The sequence below is a fragment of the Canis aureus genome, chromosome 30, assembly GCF_053574225.1.
Source record: "Canis aureus isolate CA01 chromosome 30, VMU_Caureus_v.1.0, whole genome shotgun sequence".
NCBI lineage: Eukaryota > Metazoa > Chordata > Mammalia > Carnivora > Canidae > Canis > Canis aureus.
Genome location: NC_135640.1, coordinates 41,113,555 through 41,134,994, shown reverse-complemented (window position 1 = coordinate 41,134,994; position 21,440 = coordinate 41,113,555). Strand labels below are relative to the sequence as shown.

The following is a 21,440-nucleotide window of genomic DNA, read 5'->3' as shown; positions in this document are numbered from 1 at the left end:
AAGTCATGCTTCCAGTTATTAAGGTGAATGGGGTTTTTGCATGATCCTGAATATTCTTCTTGAAAAAAAAAATCCAAGCAATTCGTACAAGATATGGGAGGTGACATTCGGTACGTCCTGTGAATACGAATCAGCCAGGAGGCGTCTGGGGATGCCACGGCTCTGCCGGCCTCGGGTTTGGATTTCGTCTCGTCATCCCTGAGCTTAATAAATTCGCTGCCCTTTGCCTTGGCATTGACAAAGATGTGTGAGTCGGATGGGGAATCACGAGGCGTGAGAATCGAGCGTTGCTCCTTATTTTACGGACGAGGACACAGAGGGTGAGACACTAAGGCTGTCCCCCTCCCAGTTTTAGCTGTTTGGCCCCTGAGTCAAGACCCGAACTGACTCTCCCGGACTTGCTGGAAGTTTTTCCAGTTGCCTTGGCGGAGACTGGGAACGAGCCGATGCTTCGGCAGGCGTATTCCGAAACCAATCGTGAAGACACCGAGTGCCTGGGATTGCCTCGCTTATGGGAAAAGAAACACGAAGACGTTCAGCACAAGTTCCTCTCCCAAGGGGGCTGGTCTGGGGGTGGGGGCTCCTGCACCCAAGGCTTCCATGTGCTCCTACCGAGCAGGTGCGGTGGCCCGAGCCATGGTGGTCTCCTGACCTGTCACCTGTCACCAAGCGACTCTCACAGTAAAACAGATGCTCGCCGTTGGCGCCTCCGTCAGCATCCAAGGTCATTTCCAAGCATTTCACAAAGAGAAGACATTCACGCTTCCCCCCAGCCTCCCCTCGCTCCCCTCGCCACCCACCACCAGGCGAAGCGGTTCATTTAAACAGGAGTTAAAAGACAAGCAAGAAGGAAATGGAAAACTCACTCACATTCGACTCGCTTCTCTAGCACGGCCAGGTGATTTGCGACTTCAGCTTTCAGTTCGTTGATTTTAAATGCTCTAGGCGTGGGGAAAAAAGTCAAGTCGTGATTTAAAATTCTCAAGGTGCAGTGGGCTTGGCAAACCTCTACGGCACCCCTGCCCTGGGCGAGGCCTCCCAGTGGGCTCACCCCCTGCACCCCACCCTCTGTGGGCTCACCCCTGTGGGGGGCACAGACGCCAGGGGTTGCTTTTAAGGAGCTCACGGCCTCCAATGATCTCCAGGGTCTATTTTCCATAGAAGGGACAGCAGCACCATGCAGGCGGGTGTGTTTACCTCCCCACCCCTGGGCGCTGAGCACCTGCTCTGGGCGGCCGCCCCGGGGCCTCCGCTCACCACAGGGACGGCCCAGTCCCGGCACCCTGCCCTGCTGGGCACAGACCCTACAGGGGCCCCAGCGTGCCCTCTCCGGGCTCTAGTTCCTTCACTGCGGCCACTCCTGGGCTTTAAGGGTGGGTCACCCGTCTGCCCCGGGGCAGTGAGATGCCACAGTACAATTCATTATTTTGGAACTGGCAGGATAACTCATAACAGCAAGAAGCCCCACGTCTACACAGGATCTCCACGGCAATACTTCTTCTAAAGCCCATTGAAAAAATGGTGTCAATTCTCATAGATTGAATCTGAATCCCAGAAGAGTGAGTGGAGAAAAAAATCTGGGCGATACAAGCTCCCCCCCTAAAAAGTGCCCACTCGCCGTGTAGAAGGTAACTGCTTCCCGGACCCTGTCCGAACTGGCTTAGTTACTGAAGCCATGAAAAGACTCCACCTGGAAGGCCACTCCTCCAGGTGAGTGATGCGCCAAAGCCTGCCAGCCAACACAGCCTCCCAGCAAGGGCCCACCATGGCCGCTCACAGAGACGCACCCCTCCTGGGACTATGTGTCTAGAAGATTCTGTACCTTGAGAACTGCTCTGCCACCTGGGTCAGCACGCTCTGGATTAATTCTTCTTTCTCTATAAACCAAAAAAAGAAAGACAGATGCAGTAGGGGAAAAGTCTGTGGATCACCGTGGCCCGAATCGGAATGTTGTGGGCAGGTGGCACCCACGGGGCAGCAGGGAGCGGCCCGGGTTACCTGGAGGGATGCTCTGGCCCACCGTCAGCACGCCAAGGCCTCGCCAGGGCCCGGAGCTTCCTGTCCGCCTTCAGAGGCTCTTTCCCTCCTGGCCTGCTCCCACCAACCCGTCTCTCAGTGGTCTCTCGGCAGAGTGACCCGACTCTGGTCCTCCCGTAGTCTGCACCAGCCATAAAAAGCAGGCAGGACTGGGTCTCTAAATACGGGAAGTTTTCACTTAGTGCCCTGCTCTATTTTATGGGGGTAATTACTAGGACAAGGCGAGTTCAAGGCATATTTCACATGTAAAACACAATGTTCTCATGGCAGGTCCCGGAGAGAGGAAGCAGGCTGGGGTGAGCCCGTTTGTCTCTTTGTGGCCTGGCATGTCAACCTGGGCTGGGTGGTGGCTTCACAAGGTTCAGGTCCCAGGCTGAATATAACCTGCCAGTTTTCCTGTTTTCTGACTGGGCCCGGTGCCAGAGGCCTCATAGGAAGGTACAGACGCTCACAGCACTGTTCTTTCCAGCACTCCCTGCTCCTGGGAAGGGAGTGAGCTTGCTCTGGCTCCAGGTGGCTGTTAGTTCACACCCCAAAACCTGGAGAACCTACACAGGACCTACTCCTGAGTCACGTAATCTCTGCTGGCTGTGTGCCTAGCCCTCTGTGAAAACTCAAACAAATGAAATCCAAACCAAACCAAACCTGCCCAAACAAACAAGAAATCTCAGTTATCCAGTTTGGCGATAGGGCTCAAGGGCAAAAAAAAAAAAAAAAAAAAAAAAAAAAAATGTTCTCACGTTCTGATCTAGTGCCTCAATTTCTAGGAAGGAACGTGTGCATACACATAGAAGATGTTGGTCAGGGTGTTATTTAACCTGGTGAAAGCTGCAACAGCCTAAGTGACCTTAAATAAATGATTGTGTATTTGGCCTGTGGAAATATATTCTGCAATCAGAAATAATATTTTGGAAAATATTCATGTCTTTTGTTAAAGTAAAAAAAAAAGACAGAGATTGTAAAACCGTAATAACAGCGTGATCTTATTTATGAAGACATTGGGAAGATGCACTCCAAAATAATGACAGTAATTATTTTTTGGTTGTAAGATCATATACACATTTTTTAGTTTCTCTACATCTAACACATTTTCATAATGAACATATGTTAATTTCGTGAAACATATTTAAAAACCAATCCATCTAAATTAGCTTCTTGAGACCTCTCATCCTTTCATTTGCCAAATGGACCAGTGATGACTCAACGTTCTCTCTGGCTTTAGCATCTGAGGACTGGGTGAGAAGAAGGAAAATGATGGCTTGTATCTCCTGAAACTATAAGAGTAAATCTATCACAGAGCCCTTTGTGGAGCTGCTGACTGATCCAATCCAAGGCCCTGTCGTTCAAGGGGACCTGCACCCATACCAGAGAAGAGAAACAGTGACTCCACTGACAAAAGCCACCAGTGAGAAAGTTTCACCGTCCTCCTTGGTGAACTCAGCAGGATTTTAGATCACTTATTCTGAATCTTAGGAGAAATAATGTATCACATAACCGTTGAGAGCTAATGATCTTAAAGACTTGACATACATTGAGAAGTCCATCAAACAATCAACAGACCACTCCCCCTAACAACAGCAGAACACATATTCTTTTCAGATGCCTAGGAAGCATAGACCAAGACAGAGATATCCTGGACCACACAGAAAACCTCAACAAATTTAAAAGAAAACCATGCAGAGTATGGTCTGGGACCATAAGAGAATCCAATTGGAAATCAGTAACAGATCATAGGAGAATCTTGGAAATTAAACAATACACCTCTGAGTAATTCATGGGTCAAAGAGGAAGTTTCAAAATAAATAAAAATGGACATTGAACTGAATGAAAATGAAAATAGAATACACCCAAACTTAGCTGTGAGACATAGCTAATGCAGTGCTGAGAGGGACATTTATAGCAGTAAATGCCTACATTAGAAGGGAGGAGAAATTCAACTCCATAATCTAAGAGACTAGAAAAAGAAGAGCAAAGTAAATCCACAACAAGAGCCAAAGAAGGGGAGGAAGTAATAAAACCAGAAATAAGTGAGAAAGAAAACAGTAAAACAATGCAGAAAATCAATGAAGTCAAGAGCTGGTTATTTAAAAATATTTATAAATTGATAAATCTCTAGCAAGATTGGCAAAAATACCACAGGGAGAAGACACAGCTTTGCAATATTTGGAATGAAGGGGGGAATAGGACTACAAACACTGAAGGATAATAAGGGTCACTGCACACAACTTTACACACATAAATTTGAAATCTTGGGGAAAAATAGAGCAATTTCTGGAAAAGCATGAACTACCACATTCACCCAATAAGAAATAGGTAATTTTTAAAAAATATTTTATTTATTTATTTGTTAGAGACATAGAGAGAGAGAGGCAGAGACACAGGCAGAGGGAGAAGCAGGCTCCCTGTGGGGAGCCCGTTGTGGGACTCGATCCCTGGACCCCAGGATCATGACCTGAGCCAAAGGCAGATGCTCAATCACTAAGCCACTCAGGAGTCCCTGAAATAGGTAATTTGAACAGCCTAAAACTATTAGGGAAATCGAATTTGTCATTTTAAAGCTCCCCCCAAAGAAATTTCCAGGTACAGATGGTTTCACTGTACCATTTGGAGAATTCCACCAAACATTTATTTATTTATTTATTTTATTTTTATTTTATTTTATTTTTTTTAATGATAGTCACAGAGAGAGAGAGAGAGGCAGAGACACAGGCAGAGGGAGAAGCAGGCTCCATGCACCGGAAGCCTGATGTGGGATTCGATCCCGGGTCTCCAGGATCGCGCCCTGGGCCATTGGCAGGCGCCAAACCACTGTGCCACCCAGGGATCCCTCCACCAAACATTTAAAGAAGAATTAACACATTTCTAAACAATTCCTTCCAGAAAATAGAAGAGGAGGGAACACTTTCCAATTCATTTTATGAAGCCAGCATTAATACCAAATCCAGACAAAGATGATAAAAAAAAAGGACAGATCTTTATTCCTCATGAATGTAGATGCAAAAATCCTTAACACAATATTAGAATTCAGCAAAATATAAAAATGATTATACATCAAGATTAAGTGGGGTTAATTTGAAGGATTTGAGGCTGGCTCAATATTTGAAAATCAATGAATGTAATCTACTATTTTAACAGCTAAAGAAAAAACACACAATCATATCAATTCATTAAAACATTGGAAAAAATATTTAACATCTGTTCATTTGGTAAACTCTCAGAAAAGCAAGAATAGAGGAGAACTTCTTCAAGTAGATAAAGAACATCTACCAAAAACCTGCAGCTCACATTGTACTTCATAGTGAAAGACTAAATGCTTCTTGCCTAAACTGTGATGAGGCAGGGACGTCTGCTCTCACTATTCTCGTTAAACATTGTGCTAGAAGTTCTAGCCAGTGGAACAAGGCAAGAAAAAGCCAGCAAGAAAAAAAAAAAAAAAAAAAAAAAGAAAGAAGGAAAGCAAATCATAAAGGAAGAAATAAAATGGTCCCTGTGTGTCAATGACATTATTTTCTACACAAAACATTCCAAGGCACTTACAAAAAACTCTCCTAGAACTAATAAACGAGTTTAGCAGGCCACAGGATACAGGGCACATATACAAAATTGATTGTATTTACATATACTAGCAATGACCAGACACTGAAATTAAAATTACAATACCACTGTACAAACACTAAAAAAAAAAAACAAAACCCTCAAAACTAAGATATAAATAGAACATAACAGAACTACAAAACACTGATGGAAGAAAAAAAAAGATAGAAATAAAAAGACATACCATGTTCATGGTTTGGGAGACTTCACATAGTAAAGATGTCAATTCTCCCCAAAGTGATATATGGTTTTAACATAATTCCTAGTAAAACTCCAGCAAGATTCTCATGGAAACAGATACAATTATTCTAACGTTTATATGGAAATGCAAAGGAATTAGAATAGTTAAAACAATTTTAAAAAAGAAGATAAAGGGGGTTGAATCAGTCTATCTGATTTTAAGACCTTTTATAGGCAGGCCTTGGAGATACCACAGATTTGAGTTCAGACCACTTTAATGAATTCGAATATCACAAAAAACTGAGTCAAAATGAATTGTTTGGTCTCCCAGTGTATATAAAAATTATGTTTATACTATACTGCAGGGCATTAAGTGTACAGTAACATAATGTCTAAAAAATTTACATACTCTAAAAAGATACTTTATTGCTAAGAAATGCTAACTGTCATCTGAGCTCTCAATGAGTCCTGATCTTTTTGCTGGTGGAGAGTCCTGCCTCCATACTGATAGCTATGGACAAGTCAGGCTGTGGATGTTGAAGACTGGGGTGGTTGACAATTTCTTAAAATAAAATCCACAGTGAAGTCAGCAACATCCACGGGCTCCTCCTTTCATGAAGGATTTCTCTGTAGCATACAATGCACTTCGGCACCATTTTGCCCACAAGTAGAACTTTCAAAACTGGAGTCAATCCTCTCAAACCCTGCCTCTGCTTTCTCAATGAAGTTTACGTCATATTCTAAATCCCTTGTTGCCGTTGCAACGATCTTCACAGCATCTTTACCGAGAGTAGATGTCATCTCAAGAAACCACTTTCTTTGCTCATTCGTAAGAAGCAACTCCTCATCTGTTAAAATGTTATGAGATTGCAGCCATTCAAATATAATAATAATGAAAAAGTTTGGGCTATTCCAAGAATTACCAAAGTGTGACACAGAGACGGGCAGTAAGCAAAGGCTGTTGGGAAAATAGTGCCTACAGATTTGCTTGGTGCGGGTTTAGCACAAATCTTCAATTGGTGAAAAAAACCCAATACCTGCAAAGCCCAATACACCACGGTAGGCTTGTACACAGCTACAGTATTGAGGCCTGTGTGATGTGACTGGAGGGGTAGACATGGATCTCAAGGAACAGAACAGAGAACCGGAATTGTATCCATACATATATGCCCGACTGATTTCGGCCAGCGCGTTAAGGTAACTCAACGCAGGAGTCTTTTCAGTAAATATGGATCAAATACTCCTGGCAGGACAATGAAACTTGACCTAAACCTCACAACTCATATGAAAATTAATGCCAAATGGACCATGGATGTAAAATACAAAACTATAAAGCTTTTAGAAAAAAAAATAGGAGAAAATCTCCAGGTTCTTGGGCTAAGCAGAATTCCTAGGCTTGACATCATGAATACAAGTCATAAGAGGGAAAATGGATAAACCGAATTCCATGAGAAGCAAAGCTCTTGCTCTGAGAAAGGCCAGCGAGAGGATAGGAGGATGAGCTACGGTCTTTGCAAGCAGATACTCGTAAACTGCATCCGACGACTTGAATATAGGGCATGAAAAGAGCTGTCAAAACTCAACAGTAAGCTCCATGAAATAAATTCTGCAGATTGAAAAAAAACAAACACCAAAAAAAGTCCCTCAGTGGTAAAAAACAAAACAGCCCAATTTGAAAACGGGCAAGAGACACTAGCAGACATTTTTTTTGAAGAAAACACGCAGAGGGAGAGCAAGTGCGTGAAAAGATGCTGAGCATCGAGGGCCATCAGGAGACGCAAATTAAAACCACAGTGAATGATCACGGCGGACTTGTCAGAAAGGCTAAAATTAAACGACAACCCCCTCCCCCCCAAAACAATGACAACCCTAAAGGCTGGTAATGGTGTGGATAAACTGGACTGACTACTCACACGTTGCTGGTGGGAACGTGCATGGCTTAGCAAGTGCACCCCAGGGCAGAGAGATGAAAATTTAGGGTCACACGAAAACCTGCACAGGATGCTCAGAGCACCTTTATTTGTGACAGCCCCAAACTGAAACAACTCAGACGCCCTTGGATGGGCGACGGGCTAGACGGGCTGTGGTCGGTCCACCGCAGGGAACGCTACTCACTTCCAGAAAGAACCGAGCTAGTTAGGCCACACGGCAGCCTGGAAGGATTTCCAGGACACACGGTGAGTAAAAGAAGCCAGTCCCCACAGTTCCCTACTGAGACACATTCATAGAAGGCTCTTGAAACGGCCAAGTGACAGAAACAGAGAACAGAGTGATTGTCAGGGGTCACGGAGGAAGTATCTCCGTGGGGCTGGAGCGCTCTGTACCAGGACCGTATTCACGTCCACAGCCTGGTTGAGGACATCCTACCATGTGTGGAAAGATGCTACCATGGGGGCGGAGGGGGGAAGGGGCACGCAGACTCTCGATGTAGTTTTCTTTACAACCGTGTGCTCTTCTACAATTATCTTAAAATGAAGAGCTTAATAAACCTTTTTATACACAGGATGGATTCAAAAAGTTAAGGAGCAATTTCCCATTGGACTCCTGAGGTGGGTTCCTTTGCGCATCTCAGCATTTTAATGCCCACTTTTAATTTCCAGCGCGTGCACCCCTACTGCTTTTCCTCCTTCACCCTGTACTTCCTCTGCCCCCGGCTCAGTCCACGGGCGGCCGTTCGTGCTCTGGTCCACGGGACAGCTACGCCTCAGCCCAACTCCAGCCAGCACGTTCCAGGTTCTCAGAAAGGGCCCGGTTCCCAGAAAGGGCCCGGGCGGGAGGCTGGGCTCCCCGTGAGATCAGCCCCTGGGCGCTGTCACCTGGGTCACCGTGCTGTCCCCGATGCCCTACCCGGAGCAACGCCGCAGCCCCTGAGTGCTTTCGATACAGCGCAATCTGCATTCTTTTGCAAGGGGACGGAGGCAAAAATGCCTGTGTGCACAAAGGCCAACCACACCCACACATCCATAAACAGAGCCCTGATCAGGAAATGGTGCCTCCCCCTCCCCAGCCCGGCTCCCTGGAATTCCTGCGGCCGCCACCGCTTCCTCCCAGCGGATTTCAGAACTTGAGATGAATTGTGATTCCGTGTGCACGAGTGCAGCCCCTGTTGGCCATTGCTGCGGCTGGCCTGGACGGCCACATGTCCTTCGGGACACCCTTCCCTCCTTGCAGGGCCTGTCCCGGTGAGTCCCGGCCCACGGGGGGCACAGGCTGGGCTCTGAGAGTTACGTCCTGCTTGTGCCCCACTGAGCGTGTGCTCTGCACTCTGCTCCTGCCTCTGGAACCCTCAGAGGGCCCTGAAGCCCTGGATGTGGGGCAACGAGCAGTGTCCAATTGCAATGTTAGTCATTCCCCAGCCTTCCAGGTACACCCTACCAGAAAGATGTGACATTAGTAGGAAATCCATCTCTTCCCCCTCAATGCAGCGTGGCATATATTGCATTTTAAAAACTAATGCAAAAAAAAAATAAATAAAAAGTAATGCACATTCCTGCATCTTGCTTTGAGAATTTCCTCATCACTTTGAGACCAGCCAGCGGTGACGAGGCATGCCAGCGGCTCGGCGCTGGAAATGCTGGGTCCTTGGGGTCGGGAGACGGGGAGGGTGGGAAGCAGGCCCGGCGGGCACGGGGAGTCGGGAAGGACCACCGCTGCCCCACGTGATGGAGGCGGGGGACAGCCAGCAGGTGTCCACGGGCAACCCACATGCTCTGCAGAGACACCTGTTCCAGCGGAGCAGCTGCCAGACCGTCTGGGAGGGTCCCCACCTGGGCATGGCGGGGGGCTTCACGGGTGCAGCTCTGAGCTCCCCGGGACTCAGTCCTCAGCACCCAGGGCTCCAATACCGGTGAAAGATCGGGGCGCCCACACGACCAGGCCTGAGGACGGAGGCGTCAGCAGGCCCGTCATCCGCCTCTCACCCCTGCCCTGGCCTGCACGCCGGTGTCAGGGGTGCCAGTCCGCTGGCTTCTCAGGTGATGGGCCCCTGTGCGTATGCCGCTGGGGGCAGACACTCACAGGACAGAGGTTCCTTTAGTTCCAGGGCCATCCCGGAGTTTGGCGGAGTCTGGCCAGCTGGTAGGACGCCACTGCACCAACCTACCGGCTGCGGGCTGCAGAGCTGCACGCACAAGGCCCCGGCCCCGGCCCCTGGCACAGAGCCACGGGAGTTCGGGGCTCAGGGGCAGGATGGGGGAGTGGGGCGCCCTCCCCTCCGTGCTCCCCCAGCTGCTCTCGCAGTGACGGGGGAGCCGCGCACTCACCGCTGCTGGGGGCTCCTCGGCCGCCGCAGACGCTTCAAGGAACCTGCCTCCGCCTCTCCCGGCCCTTCCAGGAATTGTTTACTCGTTTCAGACAAGTCCCAAGTCTCCCCCACACCGAGTGGCATGGAAATCTGGTTTAACTGATCAATAGGACAGCCTAACGTATAATTGCTACTCTAAACAGCAGTTGACATGATGCACTAACTCGATTGGCCAGCCAGCTGGCGGGCATATCTCTTCATCGGGTGCTGAGCAGGAGGATCACAGTGACGGCCACGCTTACGTCTCTCCGCTCACCTGAGCTGGGCTGGGCATGCACCCTTCTCCCCCGGAGCCAGTGAACGCAAGCCGGGCCCTTGTAACACGCTGGGCCCCGAACCTGCACTCCGAGGGCAGGGGGCATGGGGACTCAGGCTGGGCACTTGACCCCCTGCGGGAGCCACGACTGGTCCGCCTCTCGGGTTGGGGGGGCAGGGTTGCGCAACCCCACTGTGGAGCTCCGGCTGTTACCTGAGGCGGGGAGCCAGCGGGGTTTCCCCTTACCAGTCTCACCCGGAAGCCTGGGGTGAGATGCTGAGCATCCTTCCAGAGACGTTTATGTGACAGACATTCTCCCAAAGTATTTACAGAACAAACACGGCTATGGCTCCAGAGAAGGGCATCTTACATTGCATTTGGGAAAATAATCCACATTATCGAGCACCCAAGGGACACCCCCAAGACCCTGAAGACTGGGTGGGGTGGGGGGTGGCGCATTTATTTGTTACCACTCTTGTCCAGGGCTCTGCCTAGGGGGATGGGGAGGGGGCCTCCTGTCTACCCTCCTTCGCAGGGTGTCGCCACCCTTCTCCAGGGAAGCAGGAGGGGTGAACTCACCTCTGTCCCACTTTTGCTCTCCCGGCCCCTCTAGCCTGACAGAGGACATTCTGGCCCAGGGCACAGTCATCGGCAATTCAGTGTTTATGGATGTCATAAAACAGACGTGCAGAACGAGGATGTTTCCCTGATAACCCAGGAGCACAATAAAGTTATATGATTAACAGTGACTTCACCTTGTTGTTTAAAGGCACAGGTGCCCTTTCCGGGGCCTGGCTTACCGGGAAATCACTCACATTTATCAGCGGCCAAAGGGATGCTTCCCTATGGCTGGTGGTGACCTCGGCGAACGCTTTCGCCTCCTGTTAACCTTCAGATGGAACAGAGAAAGCAAGGTGGACCAAGGTTATCAGGGCCCCGATAACCACATCGGAAATTCTGGTGTGTGTGTCTTGCGACCGTCTTGGCCAGGCGACGAGCAGGATCATTATGGACTCGTGGCACCTCAGAGGCAGGAATAGGGTGGAGGTTTACCTCTTCCGGTTTTGGAGAGGGCGATTTCATATTCTGCAGAGTTTAATTCGATCCTGGGTGTCTGGGTACGATTTCTCCCTCGGCCCTTCTCCTTAGGTTCGCTTTGCAAGACAAATGCCTATAAGGGGAGTTGCCTCTGGGACAGCTAGCAATGCACATTTCCTTTATTGTTTTATAGATCGCAGCAACCATAGCCATCTTTATTGAGCGCTTACTATGTTCTAGGCACTGTTCTAAGTGGTTTGTACATATTGGTCATTTAACCCTCTTAGTGACCTGATGTGGCTGTGTGATATAAGAGAGGTTTAGTCATGACAAGGCCAAACTCATCCTGCCCTCTACCCCAGTCATGTTCCCATTCAGGGCTGCAAAAATCAGGCACTGTGGCACTTAGCCACGGAGGAAGAATGTTCTGCACATGCTCCTCCTCTCTCCGAAATAACCCCCCTACGGTTGATGAGGTGTGGTGTACTTTTGAGGGAAAAGGGTGCAGGTATGATATTCTAGTGAGAATGCCCTGGACGCATTTGAATTTGACCATGAGCAGTGGATTGTACCTGTTGGTGGGACTCTGTCCACTATATGCGTATGTCAGGATGATGCCATAAGACTAGTTTCTGGAAGAATTCTGTGAGGAGAAACTCTGATCTAATCAATGAATGGGTTATGGTACAAGGGACAGGACTTTTGCAAAAATCTATTAAAGACTGAGTCTTTGGGCAGCCCCAGGGGCCCAGCGGTTTAGTGACACCTTCAGCCCAGGGTGTGATCCTGGGGTCATGGGATCAAGTCCCACATTAGGCTCCCTGCATGGAGCCTGCTTTTCCTTCTACCGGTGTCTCTGCTTCTCTCTCTCTCTCTGTGTCTCTCATGAATAAATAAATAAAATTAAAAAGAAAATGAAGATTGAGTTTTTTGCAAATTAAAGGTTTTACTCCATCTACAGACTTTTTAGCATGTTGCACACACCTGTAGAGGCTATGATAAGAAGAATAAAAATTGGCTAACTGATCATTTGTAATAACCAAAGATGAGAAACAACATAGATATCCACTGATGGGGGACTAATTGGATAAGCTATGGTACATAGTTCTCTAGCTGTGCTGCTAGAGAAGAAAGGAAGAAGATTTCTATGTTCTCGTGTGGCGTGAGCTTACAATGGGAGCTGGCTAGAACTTAGGCAGAAAGCTACAAGGTCACTGGGTTTCAAGGGTTCAGAGGGCAGGGTCCAGGGTTGTCAGAGAGGGTAGAAATGAAAGGGGAAATTCCCAAAGGAGGAAGTTCTGTAAGAACTTTCCTATTCCCCCCCTAATCCTTCCCTGAATTGCACATGCATGTGCTCCTGGGAGGACGAGAAAGCTTAGCACAGATTTCAGTGTTGCCCACCACATGCAAGACAAAGCTTGGAGTCTGAGTCCAGTTAACTTAAAGGGCTCTTGACAAACACCTCAGGCTTCCTGTTGAAGTGCCAGAGGGGCCACATTTAGAGATGTATCTTTTTTTTTTTTTCTAGAGATGTATCGTAACAAAGCATAAAACCAGGCCTCCACAGTTCAAAGTGATCACTTAGTAATTTAATTGGCAGCTAGAACAAGAACGACAAAAAATCAACACTCTTCAGAGGAAGATAACAAAATCCAGGATCTCTGCAATGTAATATTCATAAGTCTACACTAAAAAAGTGAGATGCAAAGAATCAGGAAAATGTGACATGCAGCAAGAAAAAAGTCACCCAACAGAAACCCTAGATGACTCAGATGGTGAAATTAGCAGACCAAACCTTAATGAAGCAATTATAGTTATGTCTAAGGACCTAAAGGAAAGGATGTCAGTAAATAGTAAGCAGATGGAGGATCACAAGATGGGAATCTATGAGTAAGAATCAAACAAAAATGGTAGAATTTAAAACTGTACTTCAAAACATTCATGGATGGGCTTATAGCAGTTTTGAGTAAACAGAAGAGTCAGGAAAAATTGAGGACAGATCAACAGAAATTATGCAATCTGTAGACCAGAAAGAAAAGAGATTAAAAAATAACAGAGCCAACCACTTGAGGGACAATAGCAAACTTCTAACATACATGCAATTGGATCTCAGAAGAAAAGTTGGGATAGAATGATGCATAAAATACATTTAAAGAAATAAAGCTGAAAAATTCACAAATTTGGTGAAAACCAGAGTTTATAGATCACAGAAACTCAATAAATACCAGGTAGGACAAACAAAAAGAACACCAGAGCCAGGTACATCATAATCAAACCGCTGCAACCCAAAGATAAAAGACAAGCACCTTGAAAGCAGCCAGAGGAGGCGGGGAGGGGGGAGGGAAGGCACAATTTTTACAGGGAATAATGATAGAGTGAAAGCTGATTTCTCATCAGAAATGATGAAGGCAGAAAAAAATGATTCAACATCTTTAAGCTTCTTTCAAATTATAAAAACAAACCAAACCACAAGTGCAGAATTCTATACCCTGAGAAACCATCTTTCAACATGAAGGCAAAATAAAAAAACATGTTCGGGTAAGCAAAAGCTGGGGGAATTAGTCATTAGCGGTTCTGCATAGCAAGAAATGTTAAAAGAAAAAAGAAATTCATCAGGCTGAAGGGCTATAACACCAGTTAGAAGTTGGAATCTACAGGAGTAAGTAAAAGCACCAGGGATGACACATATGTAATTAACTATAAAAAATTATCTTTAGGGGCAACTGGCTGGCTCAGTTGGAGGAATACGTGACTCTTGATCTCAGGGTTATGAGTTTGAACCCTATGTTGAGTGTAGAGATTACTTAAATAAAAACTTAAAAAAAGATTTTATTTATTTATTTGAGAAAGAGAGATAGAGCACTAGAGAGAGAGAGCACAAGCAGGAGGAGTGGCAGACAGAGGGAGAGGGAGAAGCAGGCTCCTTGCTGAGCAGGAGCCCAAAGTGGGGCTTGATACCAGGACCCTGGGATCATGACCTGAGCTGAGGGCAGACACCCAAAAATGACTGAGCCACCCAGGTGGCTAAATAAAGACTTCTAAAAAATGATCTTTAAGTTTCTTTTCATAATTTCCTGAAAAGACAACTGGCTCTTGAAAACAAAAATGGTAATATTGTATTACATAGATTGTCTTAGTCTGTTTGGTCTGCTTGAACAGAATGCTACAGACTGGTTTTAATTTATTTCTCATAGCTCTGGAAGCTGGAATTCCAAGATCAAGGTGCTAGCAGATTTGGTGTTTGGTGAGGGCCTGCTTCTTTGTTCATGGATGGCTGTCTCCTTGTCGTGTCCTCAGGTGGTAGAAGGGGCAAGGGAGTTCTCTGGGGTCCCTTATATAAGGACACTAATCCCCTTCATGAGGGTTTTGTACTCATGACCTAATCACATCCCAAAGGCCCCACCTTCTCTGGGATGCCTGGGTGGCTCAGTGATTGAGCATCTGCCTTTGGCTCAGGTCATGATCCTGGGGTCCTGGGATCGAGTCCTGAATTGGAGTCCCCACAGGGAGCCTGCTTCTCCCTTTGCCTGTGTCTCTGCCTCTCTCTCCATGTCTCTCATGAATAAATAAATAAAATCTTAAAAAAAAAAAAGCTGCACCTCCTAACACCATCACATTGGGATGAATTTCAACATATGAATTTTGGAGGAATGTCTATAGCATAGATGTAAAATATATGGCAAACACTGCAGGGGAGGAATTAAACTGCTACAGAGTTCTTACTTTTTATGTGAAATAGTATGACATTAATTTTAAATAGACTAAAAAGTTAAGGATGATTTAAAAATAGGCAAAAGATCTGAAAAGACACTTCAAGAAATGAGGATATACAGATGGCAAATAAATATATGAAAAGATACCCAACATCATATGTTAGGGAATTGCAAACTAAAATAACAATGAGATATACCACCATACACCTATTAGAGTGGTGAAAATCCGAGACAACACCAAATGCTAGGCAAGGATGTGGAGCAGCAGGAGCTCCCATTCACTGCTGGCAGGAAGGAAGGATGGTGCAGGTACTTTGGAAGACAGTTTGATGGTCACGAAGGTAAAGGTACTCTTACCAAATGATCCAGCAGTTGCGCTCCTGGGAGTCTACCCAAAGGCATTGCAAACTTACTTCCACACAATACCTTCACACAGATATTTATGGCCACTCTGTTCATAATCACCAAAACTTTGAGGCAACCATGATGATGAATGGATACACTCCAGAGCATCCATACGATGAAATATTATTCAGCATTAAAAAGAAATGAGCTATCAAGCCATTAAAGACATAGAGGTATCTTACCTGCATACCACTAAGTGAAAGAAACCAACCTGGAAAGGTTGCATAGTGTATGTGCCAACTATGGACATTCTAGAAAAGGTGGATCTGTGGAGATAGTAAGAAGATCAGTGGTTGCCAAGAGTTTGGGGGGAGGGATGGATGAACAAGTGGAGCACAGAGGATTTTTAAGGCAGAGAAATGTCATGATACTGTAACAGGGGTACATGTCATTATGCCTCCGTCAAAACCACACTACGTATGACACCAAGAGTGAACCCTAAAGTACACTATGGACTTTGACTGGTAATGACATGTCATTGTTGGCTCCTTTAGAGCTCTAATGCAGGGGTGTCAGTGGCGGGAGAGGCTGAGTGTGTGGGTGGAGAAGGACTACACCGGAACTCTCCATGCCTTTTATTCCATTTTGCTGTGAATCTAAAACTTCTCTAAAAAATAAAGTCTAGGGGTGCCTAGGTGGCTTGGTTGGTTAAGCATCTGCCTTCCACTTAGGTAATGATCTTGGGGTGGTATTGAGGCCTGTGTCAGTCTCCCTGCTCGGCAGGGAAGTCTACTTCTCCTTCTTCTTCTGCCAGTCCCCCTGCTTGAGAGCTCTTTCTCTCTCTTAAATAAATAAATAAAACCTTTGAAAAAATAAAAAATAGAGTCTACAATTTAAAAAGCTGGGAATCCCTGGGTGGCGCAGCAGTTTGGCGCCTGCCTTTGGCCCAGGGCGCGATCCTGGAGACCCGGGATCGAATCCCACGTCGGGCTCCTGGTGCATGGAGCCTGCTTCTCCCTCTGCCTGTGTCTCTGCCTCTCTCTCTCTCTCTCTCTGTGACTATCATAAATAAAAAAAAAATTAAAAAAAATAAAAAATAAAAATAAAAAGCTAAGGATGCATAGTGTAATACCTAGAACAATCAACTGAAAATAATGCTAAAAAGCATAGTATTGGCTAACAAGCCAATAGAAGGAATAAAATGGAATGCAAAAATTAATCCAGTTAAGCCAAGAAAAGGCAGAAGAAGAGGAACAGGAGATGAAGCCCAAGATCAATAAAAGGCAAATAGCAACATGGCAAACCTAACCTCAACCATATCAATAAATACATTACATATAAATGGACAGAGGAAGAAATAATAGCAAAATCACATACAATCTTTCAGAAAATAGAGAGAAGGAAGCAAACCTCGCAACATGTTCCATAAGGCCACCAACATCTCACCATACAAATATAACAAAGACGTTATGAGAAATAGGTTATGAACCAATATCCCACTTGAACACTGATACAAAAATCCTTAAAAATTCCTAATATTATTAGGAAATAAAATTCAGCAGTTTATAAAGGAGAATACAAAAAAAAAATAAAGGAGAATACATCCTACATCAGGGTAGAGGGCCTGTGCCCCCTTTTAAAAACTCATTCCTAAGTATTTTTCTATTAATACAAGTGGGGTTATTCTGGAAAAGCAGAGTGCTTTTAACATCTGGAAATCAGTCAACATAACTCACTATCTGAGCAGACAAAAGGAGAAAAATCATATGATCATCTCTAAATGAAGTGGAGTGTGTGACAGCATCCAACACCTGTTTATGATAAAAGCCACTAGAAACCCAGGAATAAAAGGAGATTGCATCAACCCATCTCAACAGATGCAGAAAAACACCTGATGCAATTCAACAGAGAATTGTGTCAAAGAACATTTGACAAAAAAAATGTTTAGCAAACTAGGAGAAGACTCCCTCAACCCAATAAGGGGCACGTACAACACACCTGTGGCTCATGTCACGCTTAGCAGTGAGAGAATGCATCTCCCTGAGCCTGGGATAAGCTCTCACTTTTACTTAGCAGTATTGGAGTTTCAACCAGGGCAACAGACAAGTGAAAGAGATAAAAACCAAAAAGACTGGAATGCTAGAAGCAAAAGTCTCTTTATTATCAGAAGATATGACTGCCTCTATGGGAAATCCTAGGAATCTAGAAAATAACTACCCAAAATAATAAATGAATTAATAAGCAATGTCAGAAGAGACTATGTCAATATACATAAATCTGCTGTATTTTTATAAACTAGCAGCAGACAAATGGAAAATTAAATTCAGATCCCCTTGACAATAACACCAGAAAATGGAAAATGCCAAGGAATAAATTTAACAAAAGATATGCAGGACCTAAAAAAAAAAAAAAAAAAAGATATGCAGGACCTTTATCTTGAATGCTATAAAACTTTGTTGAGAGAAGTTAAGGAAGATCTGAGTAAGTGAAGCGATGTATCGCGTTCATGGGCTGGGACACTCAATGTAGTTAAGATGTTAACGTTCCCAAATCAATCTCTAATAGGATGCATTCCCAATTGAAGTCATAGGTGGCTTTTTAAAAAGAAATTGATGTGCTGATTCTTAATTCTGAAATTTATAGGGAAAAGAAAAGATCCATGTAACTGCAAAAAAAAGCACAAATATGTTCTAGCAATTAAGCCAGTGTATTATTGGTGTCAAGACAGACACACAGATCAGAGAAACAGAACAGAAACACTACAAAGAGGCCCACACTTAGAAAGACAAGTAATTTTCAAGAAAGGCATCTAAGTGATTCAATGGAACAAGGGAAGTCTTTTTAACACATTGTGTTATAACAATCGAATAAGAAAAAATATGTATCAAAAAGAAAAAAGACGGTCAACCCCTACCTCACACCACAGACAAAAATCAATTTAAATTGGATAATTGCATCCTAGACTAAAATATAACAGCTGTAACTCCAAATCTTCTAAAAATGTATGTTATCTTTCTACCTGGGGGGCAGAAAAAGGATTCTTAGAGAAGACACAGAAAATACAATTCATAAAAGAGTAACTTGTTAATTTAGACTTTATCAAGTTAGAAACTTTTGTTCATTAAATGCCCTCATTAAGAAAATAAAAAAAGGGGTTGCCTGGGTGGCTCAGTGGTTGAGCGTCTGCCTTTGGCTTAGGGTGTGACCCCGGGGTCCCAGGATCGAGTCCCACATCAGGCTCCCCAACAGGGAGCCTACTTCCCCCTCTGCCTGTGTCTCTGCCTCTCTCTCTGTGTCTCTCACGAATAAATAAATAAATCTTTAAAAAAGAAAAAAGAAAAAAAGAAAATGAAAAAGATAAGCCACGAAATAGGAAAAAATACTTGTTATACATATATCTGGCAGATGAATTATATCCAGATAATATGGAATTTCCTACAAACTAGTGATTTAAAAAAAAAACACGCCCACTTACAAAATGAGCGAAACACATAGAACAGACACTTCACAAAATAAGACATTCAAATAGTCAACAAGCACATAAAAACATGCTGAACAATCATTATGTGATCTAAGAAATAGAAATTAAGGTGATAAGGAAATACAGTTTTACACCTTCTGGAGTTCTAAAAATTTAAAACACTGAGAAGGTCACACTGGGTTGTTTGTGGAGCACCTGGTCACTCCCACACGGCTGGTGGGACTGTAAAACCACACAACCACTTGGGAAAACAGCGGGCAGTTTCTTAGAGAATTAAGCTTACATTTATCATATGAACCAGTGACATCACCCCAGGGTCGTGACCCAAGATAACCGACGGATACTGTCACGGGAAGACAGTCTGTGCGCTGTTCACAGTGCCTTACGCTGAGACCACCCACGGAGGCCCGACAGGCGCAGCGGTGAACCGGCACCGAGTACTTGTGCGATGGAACTCTACTCTGCATGCGGAAGTGAATAAGCTACACGCGTGCATCTTAAAGTCACGATGCTGATGGAATCCAGACCCTGCTCTTGCGGGAGGTTCCAGGACAGTCAAGTCGGAGCAGTGGCTTCATAGGGTATGTGGGGACGCACGGGGAAGGAGGGCCGGGGGGATGTTTCAGGGTGACACAACGGCTCTTCACCTTGATGGGGAGGTGGTTACACGCACGGGAGCTTTCATCAAAATGTGCGCAGGTCCCAGGAGGCTGGAGGGGTCGCGGGCACGTGTGGCTCTGCCCAGCCCTCCAAGTGCCCAGAGGCAGACGGCGGCTCCAGCTGAGGTCCCCCCAGTCATGTTTGGACACCACCATTTCCGTGTCACCCAAATCTGTGGTCAGGACGCAGATTCCCAAGGCCTCGAACGACTGTGCACCACCAGGGTGTCCGCCAGCACAGCGAGGTGCCGCCGCAGCCATCGTTGGCGGGACCACCCAGAGACAAGACAGCGGGAAGGGGTAAGCCCCTCGAGGCAACCCAGCACCAGGGTTCATTTTCACGGCCCCGCCGCCTCCCTTCTGTTTCAAAAATCACGCGAGTCGGGACGACTGAGGCTGATCATGAAGCTCTTCCCCAGGAAGCTGTCCTGAGACTAGAAAACACTATTAAGGAGCATTATTATCTCTTGTAAGCGAAGCATTCGTGCTCACATTGCAAGTGCACCCCTGACCGGCGAGTGACTGCAGGCAGCACCCCGCGTGGTCAGCTCAGGGCCGTCCCCGTCCTGTTAAAGCCAGCAGTGCCACAGAGCCATGACTTCAGCCACTCAGCCACGCTCTGGGTCGTTACCCATGACAGCTACGGTTTACTGAGCTCTTACCACTTGGCAGGCTCTGGCCTAAGCATTTTGCACGAATTGCATCATTTGTCTCGGTGAGGACCCTGCCGGGTGGGTGTGTTTTCTGCTTCCTGTTCTGCAGGGAAGTTAAAGGGCAGTGTGGTGGGAAGCTGTCCTGAGCTGCTTTGCCAGCTGACAAGTGACTGGGGGCAGCTCTCAGGCTGGTGCTTGAAAGCAGACCCATGGATGGGGAGCTGCGTGCAGCCGTGACCCTGGAGACTCTGGGGTGCGTGCTGTGGGCCTGAGCGAGCGAGGGAAGAGATGGACCCATGGAGCGCAGGTCAGTGCATGGGGGCGGACAGCCCATCACGGGGTGGGGGGTCCCCTGAGCAACGGTGCTGGGTGCTGGCGACCTCAGACACCTGCCCAACCCCGGCAAGGATGCCGTGCATTTGTCCCTTGGTGCTCCTTCTCTCTCTCTCTCTCTCTCTGGGACTATTCCCAGGGCAGTGAACCCTCAACATCTTGGGTGACTTTGCACTCGGGAGGTCTGCAGGCTGTGGGGTGGGAGGGCCCGGGACTCGGGTCAGAGGAGACTGTCCGGCTGGTGGCACCTGTAACCTCTGGTCTGCGCTGCCGAGCACGTGCCAGACTTTGAAAACATTTTAATATTTTATTTGACCCAATATATCTCCAAACACTTCGTTTCAACATGTATCACATGAAAATGTGCAGACCCTCGGTCACCACCGCATCCCTCGTAGAGGCCAGAGGGGAAGCCACCCAAATGTCATCAGCTGATGTGTGCTTAGACAAAATGTGGCTTGTCCTCTTGATGGGACACAGTTCGGTCACAAACAAAGATGAAGCGCTGAACGCGCTGCCTCACAGAGGAGCCCTGTAAACGCTGTGCTCCGTGAACGAGGCCAGACTCACAAGGCCACATACTCCATCACGGGAGACATCCAGAGCAGGCATCTCCATAGCGACAGTGGTTGCCAAGGACCAGGGCAGGAAGGCAAGGGGAGTAAATGCCAATAGGTGTGGGATTTTTTTTCTGGGGGGTGTGTGTGTGTGTGATGGAAATGCTCTGGATTTAGACGGTGGTGGTGGTGGTTGCATAACATAGTGAATATATTGAAAGCCACGGAACTGTCACGTTAAGACGGTGCATTTTATGTTTGAGTTATGTCACTAAGAAAACACGAAATCAA

General features: G+C 46.2%; 1 protein-coding gene across 5 annotated transcripts in view; it reads right to left on the bottom strand.

The window, feature by feature from the left end:
- Positions 1 to 21,440, bottom strand: part of PDE9A (phosphodiesterase 9A) — an 87,249-nt gene that overhangs the window by 28,358 nt on the left and 37,451 nt on the right. For 4 of the 5 annotated variants that reach the window (XM_077879318.1, XM_077879320.1, XM_077879321.1 and 1 more), the window contains exons 5-6: positions 1,823 to 1,877; positions 871 to 941 (exon numbers count right to left, since the gene is read on the bottom strand). In XM_077879318.1, the coding sequence (XP_077735444.1) occupies positions 871 to 941; positions 1,823 to 1,877 (126 nt within the window). Of the gene's footprint in view, positions 1 to 870; positions 942 to 1,822; positions 1,878 to 10,073; positions 10,215 to 21,440 lie in introns of those variants that run through there. The other variant, XM_077879322.1, reaches the window with a different exon arrangement.